The 27,490-nt window shown below is 37.0% G+C and overlaps 5 protein-coding genes across 9 annotated transcripts in view; 3 read left to right on the plus strand and 2 right to left on the minus strand.

The window, feature by feature from the left end:
- The window catches only part of DAAM (disheveled-associated activator of morphogenesis-like protein), an 83,528-nt gene extending 72,676 nt beyond the window's left edge, over positions 1 to 10,852 (plus strand). For both annotated transcript variants that reach the window (XM_036371115.2, XM_014231652.3), the window contains exons 2-12: positions 920 to 1,483; positions 5,723 to 6,268; positions 6,333 to 6,530; positions 6,588 to 6,809; positions 6,874 to 7,051; positions 7,113 to 7,787; positions 7,847 to 8,052; positions 8,114 to 8,250; positions 8,372 to 8,533; positions 8,598 to 8,761; positions 9,685 to 10,852. In XM_036371115.2, coding sequence (XP_036227008.2) covers positions 920 to 1,483; positions 5,723 to 6,268; positions 6,333 to 6,530; positions 6,588 to 6,809; positions 6,874 to 7,051; positions 7,113 to 7,787; positions 7,847 to 8,052; positions 8,114 to 8,250; positions 8,372 to 8,533; positions 8,598 to 8,761; positions 9,685 to 10,556 — 3,924 coding nt within the window. In that variant the 3' untranslated portion in view covers positions 10,557 to 10,852. The remainder of the gene's footprint in view (positions 1 to 919; positions 1,484 to 5,722; positions 6,269 to 6,332; positions 6,531 to 6,587; positions 6,810 to 6,873; positions 7,052 to 7,112; positions 7,788 to 7,846; positions 8,053 to 8,113; positions 8,251 to 8,371; positions 8,534 to 8,597; positions 8,762 to 9,684) is intronic.
- Positions 10,853 to 14,236: 3,384 nt separating this feature from the next.
- On the plus strand, positions 14,237 to 15,823 carry DNaseII (deoxyribonuclease II). The gene is made up of 3 exons (XM_014231653.3): positions 14,237 to 14,557; positions 14,627 to 15,340; positions 15,402 to 15,823. The coding sequence occupies exons 1-3, from the start codon at positions 14,445 to 14,447 to the stop codon at positions 15,757 to 15,759; spliced, it is 1,185 nt and encodes a 394-aa protein (XP_014087128.3). The 5' UTR covers positions 14,237 to 14,444; the 3' UTR covers positions 15,760 to 15,823.
- A 682-nt stretch (positions 15,824 to 16,505) lies between these two features.
- LOC106615455 (ESF1 homolog) lies at positions 16,506 to 19,199 on the minus strand. The gene is made up of 2 exons (XM_014231680.3): positions 18,208 to 19,199; positions 16,506 to 18,151 (listed from the first exon to the last, which is right to left on the minus strand). The coding sequence occupies exons 1-2, from the start codon at positions 19,099 to 19,101 to the stop codon at positions 16,667 to 16,669; spliced, it is 2,379 nt and encodes a 792-aa protein (XP_014087155.2). The 5' UTR covers positions 19,102 to 19,199; the 3' UTR covers positions 16,506 to 16,666.
- Positions 19,200 to 19,588: 389 nt separating this feature from the next.
- On the plus strand, positions 19,589 to 26,962 carry MTPAP (mitochondrial poly(A) polymerase). 4 transcript variants are annotated; one of them, XM_014231661.3, is made up of 5 exons: positions 19,589 to 19,680; positions 19,752 to 19,881; positions 19,935 to 20,793; positions 25,642 to 26,101; positions 26,170 to 26,962. In XM_014231661.3, exons 2-5 carry the CDS (start codon positions 19,782 to 19,784, stop codon positions 26,590 to 26,592), a joined length of 1,842 nt encoding a protein of 613 aa, XP_014087136.2. In that variant the 5' UTR covers positions 19,589 to 19,680; positions 19,752 to 19,781; the 3' UTR covers positions 26,593 to 26,962. The 4 variants fall into 4 exon arrangements, with proteins under 4 accessions (XP_014087136.2, XP_014087137.2, XP_069966167.1 ...); XM_014231662.3 differs by lacking the exon at positions 19,589 to 19,680 and having other exon boundaries at positions 19,764 to 19,881; positions 19,951 to 20,793; XM_070110066.1 differs by lacking the exons at positions 19,589 to 19,680; positions 19,752 to 19,881; positions 19,935 to 20,793 and adding an exon at positions 24,650 to 24,952.
- On the minus strand, positions 21,567 to 24,345 carry Tsp2A (tetraspanin 2A). The gene is made up of 2 exons (XM_014231663.3): positions 24,054 to 24,345; positions 21,567 to 22,709 (listed from the first exon to the last, which is right to left on the minus strand). The coding sequence occupies exon 2, from the start codon at positions 22,654 to 22,656 to the stop codon at positions 21,928 to 21,930; it is 729 nt and encodes a 242-aa protein (XP_014087138.1). The 5' UTR covers positions 22,657 to 22,709; positions 24,054 to 24,345; the 3' UTR covers positions 21,567 to 21,927.
- Positions 26,963 to 27,490: the final 528 nt, after the last annotated feature.

Consider the following 27,490-nt stretch of genomic DNA (forward strand, 5'->3'; position numbering starts at 1 on the left):
TCACTTAGAAGTATAACTTGAACTTAATTACCTTAAATGTTAATTTTATAAGTTACTGATAATGAGTGTAGACTTTGAAGACTTTTAGAAAATCAATAAAATTTAGTTTTTACTTAAAAGTGAACACATCTTATTTTTCATATTTTCATTTTTTAATTTTATTAGTGGAATAATATAACTTGAATATGTGAATATATATGTACATATGTAGACTGTTTGCATAAAAACCAATTTGATTTAATTTTTTTGATTTCATTCGCTATACCATTCCTACTCTTGAAATTTCATTTTATTTATAGACTTCTCTAGAAGTGTAAAGAACCTTCGAGGATTCTTAAAAATCCTAAATATTGGAACAGTACAAATACACAATTAGAAGACTTTTTAGTGTCCCCAGTTTATATGTATATTACAACGGTAATTGCGAAATTTTTCGAAAAAGCAATCAGGCAAAAAAATACTATAAAAAAATAAATATAAATATTTATAAAAAAAATAAATCATCTAATTAATTTCAAAAAGCATCTCTACACTTCAGGGTAGAATTTTTTAGTTGCTTAAAACATTGTAATTAATGTTAAGGCTTTTATTAATTATAAATTAGCAAATTAGAGTCGGAGACTTTGTAGCGATTTTACTGTAGACTTTGTAGACATTTTATTTGATGATATTTTAAATCTTAGCTGCAAGATAATTGTAACTTCGTTGCAATTCATGCAATCTTAAGATAATTTGAAGAGTTTCAATAAATTATTTATTGAAACAATGTCAATCTTTCAATACAAATCAAGGCATTAAAGTAGAAACTGAAAATTATGTAACTTTCATATAAAAATAAAAATTTTTGAACATCTTATAGCTACATTTCTCAAACTTTAATAAATTTCTCAATTTAATCAACCGTTATTTTATTCCACAGACACTTCCGTCGTGTCCTATCGGCTGTGTCAACGAACCTGACACCCTCAGCGCCAACAACGACAGCCTACAGACGACGCCGGATAGCACATTGCAGAAGCCGTCCCAGCAGCAACGCAACAACGAGGCGCACAAAAATCATAATACTAATAATAACAACAATCACATAAGCAACAGTCACACAACGAACAGCGCCACAAGTGACACATCATCAGCGTCCTTCCAGCAGCGTTTCGATTTCAATCGTTTAAAGGCACGACTGCCCGAACTCAATTGTCTACATAGTTTGCAACGTTATTGGCAGCAACAACAACAGCAGCAATCACAACAGCCACATAACGAGAACAGTGACATCTTAACCGGGTCACACAGAGATGAATCCGGTGGTGGCAACAGCTCATATTACACCACCAATATATTAGGCTGCACCATCAGTTATCCATTCGGCAAGGAGCCAAAGTCGGACGGCACAAAGGAGACGCCATTGCAAAAGTTCTATCGGCATCAGCAACAGAAGAAAATGCCAGCATTTCGTGGTAGACGCGGCTGGTGTGGGTGTTTTCAGGTAAGTGTGCTGCTAAACGTGTTGCCTAATGCATTTACAACGTCCGCTCGTTGGGTTAGCTAAACGATTGCCACTCATCGGCAGTCATTAAGGCATATGCAGCGAAGCGTATACGCAATCGTTACGGTAATTGTCGAATTGAGGCGTTCGCGCAATATTCGTTGCAAATGCAGCGAGACGCCTGAATTTTTTATACTCGCGCGCAATTTGTTGCATGAGTAGTTTAGATTTGTTAATCTAACAGTTGTTTACAATAGACCTTATTTAAATGAAAGTCTTAGATATTGGACTCGGTTTTTGCACCCAGATTTTTGTATCGAAATTACTGCATGAATCTTTAGCTGATTTGGTACAACTATCGCGAACTATTACCATGCAGATTCCGACCGCACCAAAGTCTAAACGCTTCGACAGGCAATGTCAAACCTCCGAACATATCTCTGCCTTAAGACCTTCTTATAAAATCCAGTAGTTTTGGGAAGCGATTAAAAAAAGTTAGGAATCTCCATTGTCGATAACATCAAGACTCCAGAGACAGCAACAATAAGATAAGCTGTGCGAAACATCGAACTATGCCCTAGCTTTTGAAGTATACATATATATTTAATACCAGCTCTCCTGGTAAAGAATTTACGTACGAATGCAACAACAAAGTCTACTAAATAAGATTTCTATAGGAGAGAGTATACGAGCACCTCAATTAAGTGGTATAACCAAATTGATATTCTCTCCTCTTTTAATTAAGCTAGTCTATTTAATTTGTAACAGTTGCCTATTCGATTAACTATTATCAAGAGAAAATAGAACATAATATATGGCAACCTCATTCAAGTGATGTGACCTCTAGCTATTTTCAGCTTATTTGTCTATTTGTCTTATGCCAGTTGCTTGTTCTATTCACCACTTTCTAATTTTTTCGCATTTTTTGCCAATCAGCTCAGTTAACAGCTTCTATAATTTTCGTGATCACTTCTGCTACTTGTTTCGATATCATCCTAATTTGAACCTCCCTTACTTGTGCTTTCAAATTTGTTGCTATTAAACACATTTTCTAGTAATGGGTGTTTAGCAAAACTGGCGCACACTGCCGACTTGGAAAATTGTTCGAGTGTAACGAAAGTCATTGGTGTTATTTTCCTTTCATTCAATACAACGGAACAGAGTGGGTTGGTAATGTTGCCTCAAATGTCGATGTTCACAGAACGTTGCGTTTTGCTAAAAGTCTTAGAAAATTCTCGACAAATTAGAGCATGAAAATATGCAATTTATTGTGTGTGTTGTTGTTCGCATCGACATATTTAGAATGTAAGTAGTAATCGTTGTTGATATTTTGAAAACTTCTTGAAAGTTGCCTTTGAATTACAGCGAGGGTGAACCTTAATAGTATTCCAGGTGGTACTTTAATGGACTATTTTTTGTGTGTAGCATGGTATCGTGGCTCAGTTGAGCTTACAGAAAGTATTTTTAGCAGAAGAAAGTATGTAGACAGAGTCTAACTAATCTCAGAGGATCTAACCTCGTCGACTATAAATTTTAGTTGTTCTTGTAGCTACATAAGTAAAGCATTTCACAAATGTTTTTGTAGAATGCAGCGTAGTTGACAGTTTTTGATTAGAAAAAAATCTGAGATTGTTCCCGTGAAGTAGTACCGACTGTCGTAGACCCAGTAAGTAAATCGATTGAATGTCTTCTGGGGCAGTCCTAGCAAAAATGCCTACATCCTACTAACAATTAGATTAGAAAAAAAAATGTTTGCAGTTTATGATCAGACTTGTTCCTAGTATTATAAAAAATATTTATTAATATGAGGGGACCGACTTTTTTTCTGTAAAATATTTTAGGTGCAAAATTTTACCGACTTAATTGCTAGCTTCGATGATTTAAAATAGAAATATCGATTATTAATCAATAATGATAAAACTTATGGAAACATGAATTTTTTCTTTGAATTCTCGATTCTTTGATACATGCTAGTAGACGAATCCTCTCATCGATTCCAAGATTTAAAAAAAATACCGTTTATTTATGAAGAGTGAGCAAAGTTATATAGCCTTCGATTATTCTACTACTCCGATAAATACTAACTAACGACGATTCGTTCTATCACTTAAGGTTTTTGATGATTTAAAAAGCATATCGATTACTAACAAATGGTTAGGAAATTTCCTAAGTTATCGTATAATATACAGCGATGGTAAATACTGGCGAACGAAAGAATCAAATCGCTAAAAACTGTAATCGTTGAATGATCATAACTATCGATTGCTTCCATGTTTTAAGGAAAAGTTGCAATTATTTGTCGCTTGTAAACAAAAGTATAGCAACTTTGATTAAGCTTTAAAAATGCAGACGTTTGTAACCTATCGATAGTTTCCATAACTTACAAAAAATAACGATTATTTATCGATGGTACAAAAAATTGTTAAATTTCCGATTATTCTCGTTAAGGCTAATTAACGGCCATATACCCGTTAATTGCCACAGCTTTATAACTATCGATAGATTTCGATTTTCATGATTTATAAAAATATATCGAATATTTCTTGATAGGTATCAGAACGAAAGTAGTCCAACGAAACCTTTAAGTAACGTCCAATCTACGTTTTGAAATAAAAAAGTTTTTACACGTTTCTTCACCATTACAGTCCATTGCATTTTTATGACATTACCTTTCTATTTCACGTAGGTCCACTTTCAGTTTATCATCACCATTAACGTTGAAAAAAATGTCGAAAGGTTTTTTTCAGAATTAAACTCCAGTTTTTCGAGTGATTTTTGCTATTTGATATCAAATTTCGCTAAAGTAACGGCAAAAACGATTAAGTAAATATTGCAAGGCCACACTCACTTTCACACCGAAATTTGATGGCATAATTTCTGTTTGTATTGGAAAACTTGCCGTGAGCCCACTACGTTAGCAACTATAACGACTGCGAAAGTTGCAACAGCCACTAAATTGCAATAACAATAATAGTAAACGCAATGAAAATTCGCAAGCGATTGCTACTACATATTTTCCGCATACTATATAGCTATGTATGTACATAGTAGGTATATAATGGCAAAGCGGATCAAAAATGCATTAGCGGCTATGGCTATGGCTACTTGATGTTCGGAGTGCAGTAAAAGTCTCCATATTATAGTTCAGTTACTTTCTAAGGTGTTGGCATAGTTATTGCTGCTTGATTTATCGTTTTTTATTGAAATTTGTTGTAATTTTTCCTTTATTAGCTTATTTGGTGTGCTGATTTGGCCATTTGCACATACTGCACGAATTAGTTAAACCGAATAATGGGTAGCGCAAAAACTATTACCGAAACATTAGCTAACTGTGGAATGTTAAATTGACAATATATTTTAATGCTCTTGACAATAATACAATTAATTGGTGGACTAACTAACGATTGGCATAAATAAGTTGATTGCAACATTTTTTATCTGCGGAAAAATTATTTAAACACTATAAGAGTTTTGTAGATTTTTAGAAATTTAATTTTACCTACAAAATATTAATAAATTTTTCGGTAAGTATTTGGAAAATTTTAAAGTAGAGTTAAGAAAAAGTTTGGAGACTTTGGAGAGTTTGGAAAAAAGTAGTTTTATCAACAAAGTTAAACCAACAAATTCATGTGCAAACACCTAAAAAAGTAACCATTTAACCAATAAAGACTTTGGAGACTTTAGACACTTGCATAAAATTTTGACTTAGTACTGCTTGTTATATAATAAGTATGAACAATATTAAAAAATTTGGTTTTTATAAGTTTAATCTCAAAATTAGAAAAGAGGAAAAATTTTTAAAATTTACAATGGTTTTAAAGAAAATTTGAGGTAGCTGGATGATCACATACGTGTTGATAGCATATCCCAATTTATACCGCGTTATGAATATTTACGCTGAAACAAACTCGGATATTCATTGACCATAATTAATATCCATTTTAAAAAAATTACAAATGAACTCTTTTGTCATTTGAGAGTTTGGAAAATTTTAAACTATCTAGAATTTATATATTTACTATATTTCGAAAAGTGTCAACGATAATATGAATAAAGTTTTGTAAGTGGAGAGTTTGGAGACTTTTTAAAAATTTCTTAAACTCGAATCTCTGTAGTAATAGAGCGCCAAACAACGTTATACACGTGTTTCTAAAGATTTTTTTATTTTAATTTTGTGATTTTTGTAGTTATATATACAAATCTCTAATCGAATATTTATTATTGCTTTATTATTTTCAGGATGACGAACCACCGGAGATTTGTGTTGTTGAAGGCGCTTTCACGCTACAAACACTCACACCCACACAACCAATGCCACCCGTGGACGAGTTGGATGCGAAATTTGCCGAGCTCGTTGAAGAACTCGATCTGACGGCACCCAATAAAGAGGCCATGCTCAATTTGCCACCACAAAAGAAATGGCAAATATACTGTTCACGCAAACAACCGATCGACACTACCGATGGTAACACAACATCAATCACACAACCACCCACAGCTGAGTACTACATTGAAAACTTAAAGACCTTAGTGCGTTATGTGAGTCTCAGCTTCGAAGATTCCAACAGTCATGAATATTATCTGCGTATCGAGGGTCACGGACCGTTTCTTGACGCGCTCAAAACGGCATTGCGCACATCGACACACAGCTTTGTCTTGCGCTTCGTCGATCTGGACGGTTTGCCTTGTCTACTAAATCTGCTGCAGAAGATGGACGTATGCGTCGTGAATAGTTTACTGCATACGAGAATTATTGGTTGCATCAAAGCGTTGATGAACAACTCGGTATGTTTAGGTGTTAACAAGTGAAAAAATATATTTGGAGACCTGTCGTATTATGTCGTTTCAGACCGGACGCGCGCATGTGTTGGCGCATCCCACATCGATCGATACAATCGCACGTTCGCTGGTGGCGGACAATATCAAAACGAAAATTGCAGCATTGGAAATTCTGGGCGCTGTCTGCTTGGTGCCAGGCGGTCATCGCAAAGTATTGCAGGCTATGTTGAACTTTCAAGAATTCGCGGCAGAACGCGTGCGGTTTCAGGTAAGTAATGAGTTTAATAAACAAAAAGAAAAGATCGTTGATGTTTACGCCTTTTAGACCGTCATAAATGATCTGGATCGCACAAGGGGCACCTATAGCGACAATGTCAATCTGCAAACCGCCATCATGTCATTCATCAATGCCGTGCTCAACTATGGACCCGGTCAAGAGAGTCTCGAGTTCCGTCTACATTTGCGTTATGAGTTTCTCATGCTCGGCATACAACCGGTGATCGATAAGCTGCGCAAGCACGAGAATGAAACACTTGATCGGCATTTGGTAAGTACAAGTTGTGAGATTCCATACAATTTCCGACACCAATTCCATATGAATGAATCCGCAGGACTTTTTCGAAATGGTGCGCGCCGAAGATGAAAAGGAGCTGGCGCGCAAATTTAATCACGAACACGTGGATACGAAAAGCGCCACGGCTATGTTTGATTTGCTGCGTCGCAAATTGAGCCACTCGCCTGCATATCCACACTTATTATCGCTGCTAGAGCACATGCTCTTGTTGCCATGTGAGTAACGCAATCCTCTTATTTCCTAATAATTTCTTCAACTTCCGTTTACTTTACACAGATACTGGACCCTGCACGCAGCACTGGCTGATGTTCGATCGCGTAGTGCAACAGATCGTGCTACAGACCGAGGGAAGACCACAAAGCGATATCGATCCCGATGATCCCAATAAAGAAAAACTACCCTCGCTAACAGCGCGCGATCCCGATGTCGCGCCACTACATATAAACGTTAGCGAAATCGTGCAATTGCTGGTGAAAGAAGAGGAACTGACGCAGGCGCGCAAACGAGCCGACGAATTGGAGCGTGAAAATTTCGAAGTGCAATCGCGTCTCGCTAAAAAGGAACAAGAGCTGGATCAGCGTCAACAGGAAAAGGAGGATTTGGAGACGAGTTTGGCGCGCATGCGTGAACGTCTGGAAAAGGAGTCAGCGAATCATTCGCAAGCCGTACAACGCGCACAGACTGCAGAAATGAAGGCTGAAGATCTGCAACATCGTCTAATGACCGAACAACAAGAACGCGCACGTCTCGAACGGCTAGTCACCGAAGGTAGCATACCGGACGACCAAAAAGTGGCCGGTCTCACCGGTTGCAATGGCGCCGTATCACCACCACCACCGCCGCCACCGATGAAGGCAGTGCCACCACCACCGCCACCGATGGCCGCGGCGCCGCCGCCACCACCACCATGTCCCGGTGCACCACCACCACCCGCCATGGCGCCAACAATGGGTAAGTAAAAACATAATTCGCATGGCATTAACAGTATATTATGTGCACTTGGTTTACAGCGCCGCCACCACCTAAAGCTGAGGTGCCCAAAAAGAATGTGCCACAACCTTCGAATCCGCTTAAGAGCTTCAATTGGTCCAAATTGCCCGATGCCAAAGTGCAAGGCACGGTCTGGAGTGAATTAGATGAGTCAAAATGGTACAATAACATGGAGTTGGAGTCAATAGATAAACTGTTCTCGGCCTATCAGAAGAACGGCGTGGTTGTAAGTGGTTGACCGACTAGAATTTTATTAAAATACTTAATTTGGTTTCATTTACTTCAAGAATGATGGCTCTGTGGAAGATCTAAGAGTTATGGGCAAGCAGCGCACAAAGATACTCTCCGTCATCGATGGACGACGTGCACAAAACTGCACGATACTCTTGAGCAAATTAAAGATGAGTGATGAGGAGATCTCCAAGTGAGTAAAAATAATACTTCGAGGTATTTTAAGATAAAATATTTTTTTACCGACCGCTGCCCAAGCATGTATTACTGCAAAGTTACTGTTACTAATTTCCTCTCAACTTCTCTCTCCATAGAGCCATTTTATCCATGGACAGCAATGAGCAGTTAGCTCTTGACATGGTTGAACAACTGCTGAAGTTTACACCCTCCGCTGAGGAGCGCGCTCTACTGGACGAGCATAGCGAAGATATCGAGTCTTTGGCGCGTGCTGATCGTTTTCTTTACGAAATTTCAAAGTATGTTCAATTATTTTATTCAAAAATTATGTCTTAACTATTTGTTTGCTCTAATTGCACCTAGAATTCCTCACTATGAACAGCGTTTGAAGAGTCTACACTATAAGAAACGCTTTATGATCACGGTCAATGATCTGATACCGCGCATACGCAGCGTTATGGAAGCATCACGCGAGATAGCGCGTTCGAGACGTTTACGCAAGTTACTAGAACTGGTGCTGGCGTTGGGTGAGTGAAATACAATATTATTTAAAGAGCATGAGCCTCAGATTCTTATAGTTCTTTAATATTAGAACAGTTAGATAAAATAAAGTTATTGAGGCGGTCATTTTGCAAGAGGGCTATCGTTAGACGTGGACAAGAGTTGGTCCAAGAGATGAGCTGTCTTGTCGGGGATTAAACGGAAAGGAATTAACGTAGAAATTCACGGCAATATGGTTTACTCGATTAGGATCGATATATTCAGGCTCTGTGAGCGATGATTTGAGACTGAAAGGTCGTACTTTCGAGTTATTAAGGGTGATTTTTACTTCATCGACTTGAACCCGTAGTCTTAAGTCTATGCTCTTTCGTTCAGTTGGTAAAAAGAGTCGGCGTGGGTTTGGCTGGTGGGAGAACATGGCTCTTTGTCATGAATAAGCAAAAAATGTGAGGGTGAAAGCCAATAACTTTCAAACTTTGCAGTTCCCTGGATCTTTTAGGGAAACTGGTAGTTGAGAAAGAAATACACCTTTTGGTAAAGAGATATCTAATGTCTGACAAAGAGAGTCTCCATAACTATTCCTAACAAATTTTGATTTACATAATCAGATCTTAAATTATTTACGGATAGGGTTTGTAAGAACACCGCAATCTAAAAATCTACATTTTTCCACGGCAAATTTCGAACTGTTCAAGAATGGATGGATTATATTCTTTATAGAATCTTCTAAAAATTGTCTCAAGACGAGATAACTAGCTTGTCCTTCTGAAATTTTAGATTACACCGTTATAATCTTGTATTGAGTGAATTTGAACTAACAATACTTTCAATACAATATCAGAGATCCGATCTGGAAGATCGAAGAACCTAACACCTTAAGGCACTACCTCACTATCTTCTACGTATTACGTTTTCTATGCCTATATTATTTTTTCCTTTGCACTTTCAGGTAACTACATGAACCGTGGAGCGCGCGGTAATGCTTCTGGTTTCCGGCTCGCTTCGCTAAATCGTCTAGGCGACACGAAATCCAGCGCCGCCAAAGGTACCACGCTACTGCACTACTTAGTGCAAATGATCGATAAGAAATTCAAAGATTTGCTCAAACTTGAGGATGACATACCGCACGTACGTGAGGCGTCCAAAGTCTCGCTTGCCGAGATGGACAAAGACATACAAATGTTGCGTACTGGTTTAGCGGATGTGGCGCGTGAAATCGAATTCCATCGCTCTGCGGGACCAGCACAACCGGGCGATCGTTTTCTACCTGTTATGCGCGAATTTCATGCGCAAGCTTCAGTGCGTTTCGCCGAATTGGAAGATAAATTCCAGGATATGAAGACGCGTTTCGATCGTGCGGTGCGTCTTTTCGGTGAAGACGGTGCTGTGCTACAACCCGATGAGTTCTTCGGCATTTTCGATACATTCTTGACTGCATTCACCGAAGCGCGTCAGGATAACGATAATTTCCGTAAGCGGCTGGAGGAGGATGAGAAACGTGCCAAACAGGAGGCTGAGCTTAAAAAACGCACCATCGAACGCAAAAACAAAGAGGGACTAATGTCGTCGGTGGCGCGCAATTTAGGACTGACCTCGTCTGCGAGTACGGCAGGTCGCGATTCGCCAGTGAAGACAGGCGACAACAATAAGGGTGAGTTCGATGATCTAATATCGGCGCTGCGTACCGGCGATGTTTTCGGCGAGGATATGGCGAAGTTTAAGCGCTCGCGTAAGACGCGCGCCAGCAATGGCAGCACGTCCCCGCCGCGGCATGGACTGCATCGTGAAGAAAGTCGCGAGCGCACTGTACGACGGCAGTGAGCGGTTTTAAACAGCGCGTGCGCGCAGTAGTAGGAATTCTAGGTGCCGTGTAAGCGGAAGCTTTTTGTATTCTAATAAAAAATTATCTCACTGTAATGATAATGACACAGCGTAGACTGTGTAGAAATTAGTTATTGTTATATGGATAAAGAATTGGTAGAAAAGCTATGAATGTGTGTAAATTTACTGAGGCGCTTGGACGCGCGCAGACTTTTGTAGCTCCAGTGTAAGCAAACAGCACGCGATATATGTACGTATATGTAGTAATGCTTTTATTATTATTATTATTATGATTACCTATTAAATACGATTATTATTATTATTACTAAAAGCTATTTAAATATATATACATAAGTTTGTAAAAATTTGAATTTTATTTATATTCATAAATGATATAATTGCACTAAAATAAATATAACGACATATATAATTGAAAAAAAAAGTGTATCAAAATTATTTTTTAAGTTAAATAAGCAGCTATCGATGCCTCAAACATTGGAAGCTTTCACAATGTTCACATGAGGATTTTATGGAAAGCTCACTTTCTTCTTTTTATATAATCTATAGCAATGATGAGTCGAAGCTTTAGCCGGCGAAAGCTAACAAAATGTTGCCACAAAGCTTTCATGGAAAGCTCACCCTTTGTAGCCGTCGAAAGCTTTCAGTATGTTGCAACGGAGCTTTTATGTTAAGCTCACTTGTTCTTTTTATGTAGTCAATAGTTATTAAGTATTAAGAATTTTACTAGCAAAAGCTATCAGAATATGCCTTTGCTTTTATGTTTTTACAGAAAGCTTCATTTATTTTTATGGTATCAAAAGTATTTAAGAATAGATGCTTTAAGCAGCGAGAACTTTAATAAGCCCAAACCTTTTATGGACAGCTAACTGTCTTTAATAGTAATTAACAACTCATTTTTTAATGGCGAAAGCTTTCAAAAAGACTACACGAAGCTCTTATAATAATGAGCTCCAGTTTTTATAAAAAACTTACTTTCCTCTTTTTATGTAATCAACAGAATTTAATAATCGGTTCTTCAACTGCGAAAGTTTTGAAAATATTTACATGGATGGAACTTTCATAGAAAGCTGTTTTTTTATTAAACTTTTTACTGTTATAACCTATTTTTACTGGTATTTAACTACAATTTTGCACCAGTGTAGAGTTAAGAACTAATGCCATATAAAATTTGTGGTCCTTGAAAGTTTAAGACTGATCAATTGAGGTTAAGTTTTTATAGAAAAGACCGAAGACTTTATGGAAAACTCATATTTTTCTTTTTATGTAATCAATAGAATTTTTGATCGATTCTACAACTGTGATAACTTTCAGAATATTTACACGGTGCTTTTATGGAAAGCTTAGTTTTCTAATTAAAGTTTATATTGTTATATCTAAACTAAACCAGTTTAGGGAAAAGCCATATAAAATTAATGGTTCTTCAAAGTTCAATTCTGCCACGAAGCTTTATAAGCTTTTTCACATGGAGCTTTTGTGTTTCGAATATTTCTCTTTATGAAAATATTGCTGTTGTTTCTACAATTTTAATTTGTATGATGTGAAGAAAACTAACCCTTCTCAAAAGATTACTCATTAAAGATCGATTGTTGGATGAATCCAAATTGTGGAAAATTTATAATAGTCTCATTTCGGTAGATAATTCATTAGCCAATATAATGTCCAGTTAACGCAAATGTTTGAAAGGTCTCCACATTAGAAATCTATTTAGAATTTACAACTCGTCACTCGGCAGTTTTAATCTACAAAATATATTGGCATCGGTTAAGGCTGCTACAAAAACAACTATAAAAGAATGCAAAGGAGATCATACATATAAGGTCTAACAAAAGTAAGGGAAAATAATGGGGACTATCTATAATACCATAAATATCAGACTGGCAGTGAACGCCTGGAAATAAAAATATTCGGAATATTTTGGATACCAAAAAGTAAGCAAATTGTAAAACAAACAAAAAACAGATTGCCGTAGAAATACCATTGATTAATAAACTATATGTGAATAAATCTGCCGTTCAGTCGCTCAGACTCACTATCTCTCTTGTTGCAAGGGGTAGCCGCTCTTTGCATGTATGACGCTACACTCTCTCTCTTTCTCTCTCTTGCTACAGTCACTAGGGATTACTAGCTGCGTCTTGTGTTATTTGATAAGTAAATCCAATATCATATATGGAAATCGCTTAAGAATAAACAGTCTTTTTCTGTTGAATATGTAGCAAAAAGAGTTTCAATATTAACCCAGTATTAAAAAGGTTTAGATCAATACTAGTATTCGTTCTTAGACGATAGTAAAAGCAGGGATTAGCTGCGCAAGAGTAGATACACCAACAGCAATTTTCTTCAAAGAATCTATAAAATTAAATAAAACAGCTCCTCTTTAGTTCCAGTACGTTGATTTTATCTGGTTTACAAGCACTTCGGTGAAGTCGTACTGCTAACGAATAAATTTACAGCCAACGAGAGCGCGTTTAGAACTCACAAAAAGCCAAAAAACTGCTGTTCTTGGTAGAATCAAACCAAGACTCTCAGCACTTTAACGGCGCTTGATTCTACCCATAATACAGTTGAATCTGATAGATTTTAGTAAACAAAAATCACTCATTATGCATTTTTCTATTAAAAAAACATTTCGAGCTTTCTTTGACTTATTAGTTCTCTTTTTGAGCAGATGGATTCGTAAACAAAGTTCGGTGGAATCACTCTGAATTTTATCTCTGCAGAATATATTCTTTTAACGAAAATAGCTGATTTCGAACTTTCTTTGAGTTATTAGTTCTCTTTTTGGAAAGATGATTCGTAAACAATATTATATAAGCTCGATTTACAGCGTTAAAATGAATCTTATTTCACGTATTTGTAAAAACAAAAAACAAAATTCAAAAAAAACGATTTAGTAACTTTTCTTTTTTTTCAAGGACTGGCTTTTTCTCGATCAGTGTATATGGCAATAATCCTTTTCAAATTTTGTGATGTTATCTCGTCAAATAAAAAATTTTCCATACAAGGACTGGATTTTGCTCGATCAGTTTGTATGACAGCTATATACTATAGTGGTCCGATCTGAAGAATTTCTTCGGAGATTATACCGTTTCCTTGGACGATAAACCATGCGAAATTTGGAAGAGATATCTCATGAAATGCAAAAGCTTTCGGTACAAGAACTTGATTTTGATCGTACAGTTTGTGTGGCATATGCAATAATGATCCGATATTGACGGTACCGACAAATGAAGAATGGGGAGAAATTGGAAAGAAAAATACTTGTACAAAATTTTAGATCGATATATCAAAAACTGAGGTTTAGAGTGCTCGTATATACAGACAAACAGACGGACATGCTCATGACTCAACTCGTCATTTACATACATATTATATAGGGTCTCCGACATTCCCTTCTGTGTGTTACCTGAGGTTGGCAAACTTAATATACCCTGTTCAGGATATAAAAAATATGTTCAGAACTAGTATTGTCTTTTAGGACCAGTAGTAGTTACTAATTAACTATTTTGTAATCACTGTAGAAATACTGGTTTTCTCCAACGGGTCGTTAATAGCATTTGTAATACAATACTAGCTTATCGTAGCGGCTGACTCATTTTAAATATACATTACATGCAGACGTGAAAACAATCTCAGCAAGCAATGACAAAAGATAGCACGCTTGATTCATTCATTTACATGCTTTGTTCTCAACGACTTGTTTATTTGATTATTCTGCGAGGCGCAAGTGTTTATATTTAACTGAGCGGCTTTACGGAACTCAGTTTAAAATTGAGCTCATTGAAAGCAAGACAGGGTTTATCAGGCAGGAAGTAAATTTTAGGACTTTTTTAGGTGGAGAGTTGCATTTAAATTGCTGAAACAACCGTTATGCGCCGCAAGCTCTTACACCTGCTCTTGTTGCCCCTCATCTGCGGCTTGGCTGCGAAGGAAGCGGCGCCGAATGTGGCATGTCGGGACGAAAATGGCGCCGTAGTTGACTGGTTCATAAATGCATTAATTATAAGATAAAATAGTTTCACAACCAACCCCCCCCCCCCCCCCCCTAACAGGTTCTACATGTACAAGCTGCCGCGCATACACACCCAGTATGGCGCCCGACGCAACAGCAGCGGTTTCAACTATCTCTACATTACAAGCAACAGCTATGACGCCTGGCGTTTGTCGACACACGAAGTCACCTCCACCGAATCCATGCCAGGCAAACTGCTGCAACGGCTCTTCGATGATGAGCGCGTGCTATTGGTGGCCTACAATGACCAGAAACCCAACAGCAACTCGAGCACGCCGAAAGCACACGCCAAGGGACTGCTGGCGACAGACGGTGCAACAGCAGTTTGGCTGGTACACTCGGTGCCCCGTTACCCGGAAATACCAGTTTATAAATATCCGCTCACAGGCGGTCGTTATGGACAGAGCTTCCTCTGCATGTCACTGCAAGGCAGCGAAGTGGATAAGGTGGCAACGCAATTGCGGCTAATGGTGCCGCTGATTTACTATAAGCGCACACCCGAAGCGGTACTTGCGCGCTTTCCGATACTGCAACAGGTGGTGGCGGGTAAGTGGCAGCGTGAGGCACCCTTTCAGAATAAAGTCAAGCTGGCGACGCTGGGCGGCACAAAATTCAAATCGTTTGCAAAGAGCGGCAAGGTGGTAACGGAACTGTATGAGGATGTCATAGCGCCGTCGCTGGACGTCAATCTGCTGGTGGAGACCTGGCGTAATGGTGGCGGGAATTTGGAAACCAACTGCACGCGGAGCGACAAGTGAGTAGAGAAATTATTGCTTGCATAAAAAAAATGTAATATTCTTATTTTGGCACCAAAGAGTCTACAACATAAAAGAAATCAAAGAACAACTACTGCAAATTGCTTTCAATACTACATCCGATCACTCGAAATGGGCGGTATCGCAGGAGAGCGGTTTTCAGCTCTGGCGTTGGCGTATCGGTGGCGGAGATTGGCTTTGTGTAGGCGACATTAATCGACAGAGAGATCAGCTGGTGCGCGGCGGTGGCAGCGTTTGCTTGAAGAACAGCAAGGTGGCGCAACTTTATAGGCAGCTGATACAGGGTTATGAGCCATGTCCAAGGCAAAGTAAAATAATAAATGAAGCGAATAAAAGCGTCAGCAGGAGATCTAAAATTAGTCTAAGTACATGCCTACGTACATATGTATGTATATAGTTATGTAAACGAGGAAATATAAAATGTTTAATTTAGCTTAAATAAATGTAAGTTTTTTACACTATTTGCTGATTTTTCAAACTCACACATCGCACATAACCTCAAAGCTTTAGAAATATTAAGCCTTAACGCCTGTTGTTGTTGTTATTGTAGCGACAGAAAATGTTTCTCTCATAATTTTGTGTAATGCCGGCAAGTGGACAAACAGTCTTTGTCCTGCTAAAAATCCAAATCAGTTCGGGTTACGTAGACACGACTATTGTAGGAATCGAGAAGGTGCCATGATTATACATACATATGTATATATTTACTACGTATCCTTAGAATTTCTTTTTGAATCGTTAAATCGAATGTAATCAATAAAAATCTGGACCCTTTCCCGAAAGTGGGGTTTACGTAACCAGCGTGGATCTGGATTTCCTTCTGCCCATGGAATGACAATTCAGCAGCTCTTAATGATTTTAGGATTTTTTCGGTTGTCAAAACATCAACAACATACACTCATGAAAAATTTAATTCACTCGTATCATTTTATATTTAAATACAATACTTTTTAAAATTATAATTTAATAAAAATCAAACTCACCTGACCACCTTTTATGTACCAGTCTTAAGCATGCTTTAGAAAATTCGTAATTTCAGACAAATAAAACTTAAAAATTTTGTATAATATTTTTCACAACTTGCGCTCGCACTCAACACAACACATTCATCACACGGTAATACATAAAAAAATATTTGGCACCTAATTTTTAAGAATATCGCATGACCATTTTATTTTCATTTTTTTAGGTTAATATTTTAAACTTAAATATTTTAGCATATTTTGATACTAAAACTGCATTCTAAACCTTTTACACACACACAAATTCAACTATGTAAATATTACAAAAACAAATCCAAAAAATTACTTTTGCTGCTTCATTAGAATTTTGCGCTTCAAACTCTTTACCAACAGCGTATTCTCCAATTGCTTCTTCGGCCGTTTGGCTTCAACTGCGTCAACTTCTGGTGCGTCAGCATCATTACCGTTTCGTAAGCCGTCATCACCATGTCGGCGTTTCAGCTTTTCTTGTATAATCAACTCCATGGCTTTGGTCTTCTTGAAGTGTGAGTCGGTGGGATCAATGTTGAATTTGGCCGATGTATAAACAGCCTTGAAACGGTGATCATTTATATTTATTTGAAAGTTATCTTCGACTGGTTTCGTTTCCTCCGCAATTGCTGATTTCGATTTTTTCAATTGTTTGCGTCGTTTACGTTTCGATTTGGTTTCTTGTTCGGATTTAAGTATTTTCTCTAAGCTGAAGTGTTGCTTGCCTTGTTCTTCCAAATCGTCATCGTCCAAGAGTAGTTGCAGCTCCTTTGCTTGTTTTTCCGCTTCTTCTGCAGCCAGCTGCTTATCCAATTCGTTTTGTTGTTTCTTTAGTTTATCGTGTTTTTTCGCTCTGGGATCAACGTAATCGCCATTAGCGAATTCTTCCGCAAAATAGGGATCGTTCATATCAATGCCATCGGGTATGCTGTCCGAGTCTGAAGAGATGTCGGCGTCGGGATCTAAGCCACGCGCTTGCAATTTCTTTTTCTTACGTTCCTCTTTGCGTTGTTTATTCTTTTCACTACGTTTTTGCAGCACTTTTTCGATAGGTGTCAGTTGTTGTTTCTTCGCTTGATCCTCGGATTCTTCGGCCTGCTTATCTTTTTCACCCTTTAGCTTATCTATATTCCAGCTTATCTCCATTTCAAATTTATTATTCTTCTTTTTCTGTTCTTTCTCATTGATTTCCGCAAGTAGCGCTTTGTATTTGTTAATTATTTCAAACTTTTTCCGTTTTGGGTTTTCCTTTGCTTTGTTTGGCAGCTCTGTCTCATTTTGCTTTTCCTCTTCAACTGCTGCTTCTTCGCTACTATCATCATCTTCCTCGCTGCTGTATGCAACCATCTTCCGCAGGTCCTTGTCACTAATTTCATTCAATTTTCCGCTGGATAGTTTTTCGCTTAGTTCTTGCCGTTCCATTGCAGTCTCATCCCAAGTCAGATCGACTTTAGCTTGTTGCAAGGCCGTTGTTGTAAACTGACGCGGTTTATAGCCATTTGTGTCCGGTAAATCAGTGCAAACATCGGTGGGCTCGTCTTCGTCGAAAGTGGTATCGTCGGGTATAAAGCGTAAATCAACACGTGTTGCTGTACTCTCATACTCGATGCCATCGCATTCTTTATAAATTTTGTCCGCAGTTGCTATGCTGTCAAAAACGGCCACGGCATAGTAGTAACGTAAGCGGTTTAATTGATACTGGCGTAATTTTTCCATGTGATACTCATCGCCCTCCTCAGCATCGCTGTCTTGCTCTTTGACTATTCCCTCGTCGTCCGAGCCAGATTCAGCTGCATCCTAGAACAAACATAAAACTTAAGTTTATGTCCAATTAAAAGTAATATAAATAATACCTTCGCACCATTTACGCCCCTTCCAAGCCCAACAAGTTCAGTAGGACCGTGTATATCCTCTTCACGCATACGTTCTTTGCCATATTCCGACGGATAAATTTTCACACTCAAAACACTACCTCCAGGTGGCAAAAATGAACTAAATAACACCATCAAATCAACGGCACGTATGCGATCCCAGTCCATATTACAAACCGCTAATCTATTTGTAGACTCCTCTGTAGTCTCCGCTTCTTGATCTAATTCGCCCCAAACATGATCTATTATTGCCTCAAGATCGTCATCTTCATCACTGGACTCGTCATCCGATGAAGAATCCGTTACAAGTCTGCCTTCACCACGCGCATAATCAACATTTGGATTCAATAAACGTTCACGTAGGGTTTTGGGCACTTCCTCGCCATCGCTAACAAGCTCATCATTTGCACCTTCCTCCTCTTCACTGGGGGTGCTCTCACCTGAATCATCCTCACGAATTATAGCCTTTTCTTCTTTGCGGCGCTCCAACTCTTCCTCTGCTTCCTGATCATCATCCTCAACATGAGTTTTCTGTTGGTTGTTTTCATCTTCGTCTGTTTCGGTATCTGATGAATTGAGCTCATAGTATTTGCGTAGATCGTCGGAATTACTTTTATTAATACGTCGCCCATACTTATCCACGGTGTATTTCACTTTAAATTTATCATCAGTAAACATGCCCTGAAAGCGCTTATCTATCTTCACTTTACGCTGTGTGATAGGAATACCACGAAAACGTGGATCATTGACCAAATGCTGGAAACGTTCATCCTGCCATATAGCAGATGACGTTGACGGCGCATTGGATATGGTTTTATCTTGTGTTGTATCATTTTTCTTCACTTTTACTGATTTTTGTGGTTTGTCTTTAGCCATTTTGCTATTTAAATTGTATAATTCACTATTATATCTCACGAAGTTGAACAAAACACAAAATTCACTTTTTGTAGCGGTAGAAATGCCAAAATATTCTGCACGTGCAGGCAATACAGGGATGTTCAATATGACATTGCTAGGATGGCCAAGTGTTATGTAGTAATGAAATATTGAAAAACTGTTATAATTACTTAATAAAATTTTTTTATAAAATACATATAACGCAAATTTTTAACCGTTAAACTATTTTCATAGCTGTGCTATTATTTAAATTTATTTAACAAATTGTGAATTAAACCATCGAATATAACTATTTAGTCAACATAGCAAAGCTAAAGCTATACGTTTTCGTAATATAGAACTTAAATTATCTTTTCTGAAGAGTTTTAATTGATTTCTGACTAAAAACTTAATTGTTTTGAGATTATTTTAGATTTATATTTTGTACCGAGTGATTATAATATGAGGATTGTTGATAGTATACATTCTTAGGTTTTGCATCACTCAACAATGGCAACAGCTGATTAATTCAACGTAACCTTATAGAATTTTTTAGACCGCTAAACTTTAGTTGCTTTGGTTTGTACATTATGTTTTACTGTATTAATTACAAATATTTATCAATTTAATAATGTTATTTTTGTTTAAAGGCACTTGTCACACATTTTATAAAATATATAATGCATTCTTTGATGAGAAGCAATACAAAACAGTTTCTATTTTGGAGCAAACATCTATACAGAACATGTACCTCAAGAATACCAGCTAGAGAAACTAAAGGTAAGTAATATCCAATAACTCAGTATTACATTTTGGAAAACGTCTACCTTTAGAAAAACTCGCATACAGGGAAATGATGCAACAACGGCAACAACAAGCCACACGCAGTATTGTGGTTCAAGTACAATCAGAAAAATCATTCCCTGAATTGTATAACTATTGCGCTAGTTTTGGAGAAATCTTGAGTGCTCATCATTACCGCATACAACAGGAAGAGGAACAGCATTATATATTATTAGAGTTTGGCAATGCACAAGAAGCCTCAGCTGCTATTACCGCCTCAGCATACAATGACGAATTATCGGGTGTGCCAGCCCATTCACCTTTTCTATGGTTCAGAGCGACGAGTGGTAAGCGTGCACTCAAAGCAGCAGCAAAATCCACCAAAGCAACTTTAAATACAGTTAGCGGCACTACAATGCTAGATAGCAATGCTTTAACTGATGTCCTCTGTGCGGCACCAAATTTAGATCAACAAATATTAAATCTGCATCGACACACGCAGCTTAATGATCTTGGTGTGCGGTTACGCTTTCTTGCTGCATTACAGGTGGAGCAAGCGGTGTCGGGTATGTTCCCGCACGCAAATGCACAACCCTTCGGTTCATCGGTGAATGGTTTCGGCCGAATGGGCTGCGACTTGGATTTGATATTGCGTTTTGATCGAGAAGTTGTGGGTGCAGATACAGTGCAACAGCGTAATAACGAATCACGTCTTGTATTTCACACGAAGGAGAATCTAACAAATGGGCGTTCGCAAACGCAGCGACAAATGGAAAGTATCGGTGATATGTTGCATCTATTTTTGCCTGGTGTTTGTCATGTGCGGCGTATATTGCAAGCGCGTGTGCCGATTATCAAATATCATCATGAGCATTTGAATTTGGAAGTGGATCTCTCCATGAGTAATCTGTGAGTATCGCTATTAAATAATTTCTTTCCATTATGTGGTGATTGCAAGTGAAGTGTTTCAGTGTATTATTATCTTAACGTCATGAAATATTCGGTTAAAAATTGTATAAACAATTCTACAAATAACTGAAATTTTGTTTCGTGTCTTAAAATGTTATAGTTTGTGAAAATTTATGTGCGAAAAATATCGACAAATTCATTATGTGTCGCAAATTTTAAACTCGCATGAAAATGTTAACTTCGGTTGCACCTTAGATAGAATACCCTTTACAAATAAAAACGGTTACTTAATTTTGATCGTTCAGTTGTCTTGGCAGCTATATTTACAATACTATAAGGTTCCGACAAATGAGCAGCTTCTTGGGAGAATAAGACGTGCGTAATTTTTCACAACGATATTTCAAAAACTGAGGACCTAGTTCGCATATATACTGACAGACGGACATGACTTAATCAACTCAGCTCGTTACACTGATGGGTCACATTAATATGAATCTCCGACGTTTTCTTCTGGGTGATACAAACTTCAAATTTAATATACCAGCGATAGACGTTTGGAATCTTTTTTTAATTGAATTATTTTAGCTGTCGGGCGGAGTTAAACCAATTGGAAGTGCTCATTAAAATTTGAAAGTTTCATAGAAATCTTTATAATCTTGAATCACACCTCAAAGTGCTCTTGATTGTTTTTGTAACAACAAATATTTTTGTAAATTTTCTTAAATAGTCAATACCCCCCAAAAAAAAAGCGACGCTAATTATTAGCAACACTGTTTTCTTGTTATTTTCTTCCAAATGCAGAAGAAAACAAAAATATTTATTTATTTATTTACGATTTCATTAAAACTATTTGTGCGCTTAGGTGTATTTGTAAAGTTTTCATTTTGTTAACCAAACTTAATATTCTAATAGATAACGGTAAAAATTAAATATGCATGAAAAATATGTATGTATGTGAAAAGTTCATTCGGCGGTTTTGTGGTAAAAAACTAAAGTTGTAAAATTTTCGGTTTCCAACGGAACTCAATGCGCGCATACATCGCTAAATATAAACGTACACATTCCCAGCAACAACTATTGTGCATATTCGACTCCCAACACTGTCTGCTACTACTATCCGCTAACGTTAATTACTCAATGTCGATAGGTCTGCGCTTCATCCTCCTCCTTTTTAACAGCTTGCACCAGCACTAAACTCAAAATGGCGCACACCACATTCAACAGCGCCAACGCCAAGGCCACGCCCACAATCCAAGTTGTCTTGCCCTCGAAAAACCAAGTCAACTCGTCGACACAACCGTTAAAGAAACAATTACCGCTCACTGTGTCGCGACATGAATTTGGCAATGGTTGATGCAAATTCCAATAATCCCACGGTCCAGTGGCGCCACAGCAACCAATATTGCTCTGTATCATATTGAGCACATATGATGAATGTGAATACTCCGAGGTGCTTACCAGATAAGTCAGTGTACGCTGCAGCAACGGCTGCAAGCTCGAGTGCATGGTGCTGTAATCGAGCAATACCGCCGAACCGGCCACACCAGCAACAAAACCAAACGCCTGTGTGCCGAGAAAGACCAAAAGCGCCAGCGTGTTCTCCATCAAAGCGCTAAGGCAACCCAAAAACGACACCGCCATCATAATAACGCTTGTGCCAATTAGTATGTAGACGCCAATATAAAAGGATTGTGCCTGTAATATAGTCAGCCAATTGCTAAAACCCTCTTCGGCGCGCAGCCAGACAGACAGCGCGAACAGTGCGGTCGCAAGCATCCATGCGACAACATTGAGACAGAAAAGTGTGTACTTTACGCAGCCAATTTGCTTCTCTAGCGTATTCTCTTGACGCCCCAAGCCCATTTTATTGTCCTATGAAAACGTTTGAATGTTGTGTTATGTTCAATGGCGATTAACTGTAATGAGAGGGAAAGAGGGGATTGTTTAGTATGTTTATTAAATCAAGTTGTGCAGTTTTTAGGTATTTTCTTTAAATTATGCTAAGCGAATTTGTTGGTGGTTTTTATAATAATACTTTTTTTTTGTTTTTATAATTACTTATTTTTACTATTTTTTTATTAAAATTTTTCTTTTACTATATCTTTTAAATATAATGTTTTATTATAATTTTTAATGTAATTGAGTTATCAGTTTTGTGCAAATACAGTTAGCGTTGACTTAATCAATAACTTTATCAAATTTATAGATAAAATGGCTATATTAGGGTATGACTAATAGACAAATAACTTAAGCTGGCGAGTGTCTTTAACAATGTTCGCTTTTAATTAGAGTTTCGAAGTTTTTCGTTGTTAAGTTTAATTTTTAAATTTCGCTGCATGCAAAAAGTACTTAACTTGGCAAAATATTTAATTTTATTTTTATTATTTTTCGTTATTTAAATTTAATGCAATATATATTTTTTTAATATTTATTTCATTATTTTTATTTATGTTACTAAATTTAACACAAAAATGTCGCATACTTCGAGTCAGTTCATTTGTCTTATTTTTTTACACATTACAGTTACTCCATTAACTTTGTCAATTATTTTGTACACATTTCTTATGGCACTATCTGTGTATGTTTAGCAAATATTGTTATCAGCTCAGTGCTATTGATGATTAATACTGTTGGTGTTGCAACGACAGGTGCTTTGGTACACTAATGCGCATGTGAGGTCATCAAAAGTTTTAAACTAAGCGGAATTTGTGTGTTTCAGAATTGTTTTTGTGTTAAATTTTTTTTATATTTGAAGTTTGGAAAAGCTTATACATCAAGAATTTTATTAATATTTTTGCAAAAATGGTTTTGTATACTTTACTTTTGGTTTATAATTTTTAACAGCACAAAATATAAATTTATTGATATAATTTTATTAAGATTTAGGTTATTTGAATTGAATATTTTGTTATTTTTTCAATTTTTATTTTTCCTTATTTTTTTAACATTTATGTATTGATAATTTTTTATTTTTTATCACACATTTTTTGATTTTATTACTTTACTTTTTTATCTTTTTGTGCTATAATTCTGCTACATTCACACACATTTTTGTCTATCTTTGCAAAGTGAAGACGCCAACGCCCTCATTTTTTCGACGAGTTTCTTCACAAGCGTTGTTGCAATATTTGCAATTCCAAATTGAGTAGCTAAAAATAAGTAAATCAACTTTTTTTTTGTTTTTTAACTTAGACGTTTTTTATTTTCATTTATTTTAGTTTTAAAACATCTTTAATCACCGTTATCATACAAAATATCACCTTTTGAATATCTAACTGCTTTCGAAAAGTTTTTTGAAAATAGCTGCACGCACAAGCTTGTTTATCCAATAAATGTTTAACTTTTTAAAAATTATTTTTTAATAATTTTTATTTTGAATATTTTTCCTTTTTTATATCAAAATGTGTGCAGCAAAATTGACCTCGTTACTGGTCTTCCTTCACTGTTCGTAATCGTCGTTGTCGTTCGTTTAGAATTCGCTAAAGAAATCTGTAACAACGTTTTGTGAAAACATGCCTCAAACCCACGGCTAACCGATAACTATACGCCCAAGAAAACTTACAAAACAAAAATTCCAAAAAACCGCGTTCACTCTTAGCAAAGCTACGAAGTGACGCTGATAAGATAAGTTATTGATAAGATATAATATTGGCGCAACATAAAAAAGCATATTCCGTACACGCTTTGGTGCAAACAGGTGCACTATATAACAATTAAACCTGTTGTTTTCTCACATTCCGACACATACAACCATAAAAACATACATAATGGTAATACACTTGTACGCCTCGCAACCTGCTTCCTTCCTCAGCCTAACTTCCTTATCGCAATATCTGTAGTTTTAGTATGGCTTATTGCATATAATGGCACAGGTGAATCAGTTATCTACGTCCGCTACAGCAACAATAAGCGCGTACAAGTGCTACAGCACGATAGTGGCTGGCTTTGTAATCGCCAGCGTTCGTCGTTTGTTTTGAAATGCCCTTAAGGTTCCTCTTTATCACCTTTACAATTTTATCAATTTTTATAAGCTGATTCATAGTGTTATTCCTGGTAAATTTGGATGATGTATAAATTTGACCATCCTATGCATATTCATTAGTGGGTTATGATACTTAATGAGAATCAAAAGCTTTTCTTGACAAGGAAGCTGCCCAAGGTATTTGAAATAATGTGGTCTATCATCACTGCTCCGTTGCGAAAATAGATTGACTAAAATTGTGTATAATTTTTTTCTGTTTCAATTTGATTTGAATTTATTAGATTAAATTTAATTTTTTTGTAATTTAATGTGATTCATTAGTTTTATTTAATTTTAGTTTTATTTAATTTAGTTTACCTTAATTTAATTTGATTTGATTAAATTCAGTTCGATTTATTTGATTTGATTTGATTTGATTTGATATGATTTGATTTGATTTGATTGACGTGATATTGTTTCAATATGCGATGTGATAAGATATGATGACATCAAATCCGCAAGGATTTGGCTCTATGTGCCATGATGTGATATGATGTCATATCCTCTTGATATGATTTCAGTCATCGTACTGTGATCTGATAATTGAGTGATATTATGAAACATAGCGGGCCGATTTGTGATGTCATATGATATTATCTAATCCTATGTGAAGTAATATAGTAAGTTATAATGTAGTGTGATGCAAAATATGACGTGATGTAATGTCGTTAATGCGTAATATGCTGTCTTTTATGTTTTTTGAAGTAACGCTCCGAAAATAAATATTTTTCAGTTTGACCTGGTGACCTCATTACTATTTTTTTAAACTCTTAAAAACGATTATCCTTAACTAATTCCAATAATATATTTATCCTATGCGCCCACAGTACCGGTTTCTACATGTCCGAGTTGCTGTATATGTTTGGCGAATTGGATGAACGCGTTCGGCCGTTGACGTTCAGCGTACGACGTTGGGCGCAAGCCTGTGGCCTAACCAATCCCTCACCGGGTCGTTGGATCACAAATTTCTCTCTCACCTGTCTTGTGATTTACTTTTTGCAGCAGATAAAACATCCTATATTGCCCACCATAAACAGCATGATGAAATTCGCCACATCCGATGACATACGCCTAACCGAGGACGGCATCAATTGCAGTTTCAGTCGAGATTTCGAAAGCATCGGCTTTCGTTGTCGCAACACATCGCAATTAAGCGAATTATTGCTGCAGTTCTTCGAATTCTATTCGCAATTTGATTTCCACAATCGCGCGATATCGTTGAACGAAGGACGCGCCATAGCAAAGCCAGATCATTCTGCGCTCTACATAGTCAATCCGCTGGAGCAGGTGAGTTACAAATTCTTTACTTCTTAAAAAAAGTCAACCAACCACTCTATTTTATTCTTACTTTGAAGGTGCTGAATGTGAGTAAAAATGTCAGTCTCGAGGAGTGTGAACGTCTGCGCATTGAAGTGCGTAACGCCGCTTGGATGCTGGAGTCGGAGGTGGAGAACCCCTCACAACCGGAAAGTGAAGGCGATCAATTGGCGTGGGGCATTTTACATTTGTTCAAGTCAAATGAAAAGTCTATCATACGACCGAATATGTTCTTCAGGCCACGCATGGTAGAAGTTAGCGAACTCTTCAACAGCGCAGATGCCGGCACACCAACAACAGCAGTCGAATATAAAAATGCTAACTCAAGGCGTGAGATAGAGAGCATAAAGGCGCAGGCGCGCGGTGACTTTAAACAGATGCGCATTAATGCAACGGCAGCAGCGGCGGCAGCCTCAACAACAACTCCAATCAAGGCGGCGAAAGGACGGCGTAGTAGATGAGACCCACCGACTGAATAAGCAATTCTAAAGTTTAGCTGTAAATTGTTAGCTTGCACCCAACTGCCGTTGTTGCTAGTACCGTTAATGTGTAAAATATTTTGTATATAAGTATTTACTGTGTAGTGCGGCCTTATTATTTTAGAAGAAAAGCGCGGTTTTTATAGTTAAATAATGGTTTATTATTATTTGTTTTAACTTTAACGGTATTAACTGACCTACATACAACTACAGTTGTATGTTTATAAAAAGACTCATGCAGAGTTGGATTTGTTTACTTTCGTTTAAGAAACTTATAATTGTTAAGTTTATATATTCGTTAGATAGAAAATAATAAAAATAAAAAGTTAACATTGAGAAATAAAAATTTAAATTTTGAAGTTTAAAGTTTGTAGTGCCCAGAAGGAAACTTCGAACCCCCAATAAAGTAGATATATAAATGACACGCGAACTAGTCTCTTAGTTTTTGAGATATCGATTTGAAGTTTTCCTTTCTCTCCTTTTGTGTCGGAACCAACGATATTGGACCACTATAGCATTTAGCTGCCTTACAAACTGAACGATTAAACTCAAGTTTTTGTATAGACATTTTTTTTATTTGTAAAGATATCTTCACAACATTTTGCATGGATTATTGTCCAAGTTACAATCTCCGAACAAATTGTTTAGTTCGGACCACTACAGCGAAATTTTCTCATAATGAAACGTCGCATAAACACCACTAGCCGTTAGGGGTCACATTAAAAACTTGTATATTCCATAATTTGTGTTCAAAAATGGGAGGAAAAGCTCGGTCAATTATTATATTATTTGAAGTTGTAACTCTCCCCAAGAAATTTTTGAAAATACTATTATTGTGATAATTCTTAAGGTTTTAATAGAGTATGTTCGATAATGTAAG

The sequence above is a fragment of the Bactrocera oleae genome, chromosome 5, assembly GCF_042242935.1.
Source record: "Bactrocera oleae isolate idBacOlea1 chromosome 5, idBacOlea1, whole genome shotgun sequence".
Lineage (NCBI taxonomy): Eukaryota > Metazoa > Arthropoda > Insecta > Diptera > Tephritidae > Bactrocera > Bactrocera oleae.

Coding starts and splice junctions, on each gene's coding strand:
- DNaseII (XM_014231653.3), top strand. CDS start 14,445: ATGCGCCGCAAGCTCTTACACCTGCTCTTGTTGCCCCTCATCTGCGGC. Junction 14,558..14,626: donor AATGGCGCCGTAGTTGACTG/GTTCATAAATGC, acceptor CCCCCCTAACAG/GTTCTACATGTACAAGCTGC. Junction 15,341..15,401: donor AACTGCACGCGGAGCGACAA/GTGAGTAGAGAA, acceptor TTGGCACCAAAG/AGTCTACAACATAAAAGAAA.
- LOC106615455 (XM_014231680.3), bottom strand. CDS start 19,101: ATGGCTAAAGACAAACCACAAAAATCAGTAAAAGTGAAGAAAAATGAT. Junction 18,152..18,207: donor GGGGCGTAAATGGTGCGAAG/GTATTATTTATA, acceptor TGTTTGTTCTAG/GATGCAGCTGAATCTGGCTC.
- MTPAP (XM_014231661.3), top strand. CDS start 19,782: ATGCATTCTTTGATGAGAAGCAATACAAAACAGTTTCTATTTTGGAGC. Junction 19,882..19,934: donor ACCAGCTAGAGAAACTAAAG/GTAAGTAATATC, acceptor GTCTACCTTTAG/AAAAACTCGCATACAGGGAA. Junction 26,102..26,169: donor TAGTCAATCCGCTGGAGCAG/GTGAGTTACAAA, acceptor CTTACTTTGAAG/GTGCTGAATGTGAGTAAAAA.
- Tsp2A (XM_014231663.3), bottom strand. CDS start 22,656: ATGGGCTTGGGGCGTCAAGAGAATACGCTAGAGAAGCAAATTGGCTGC.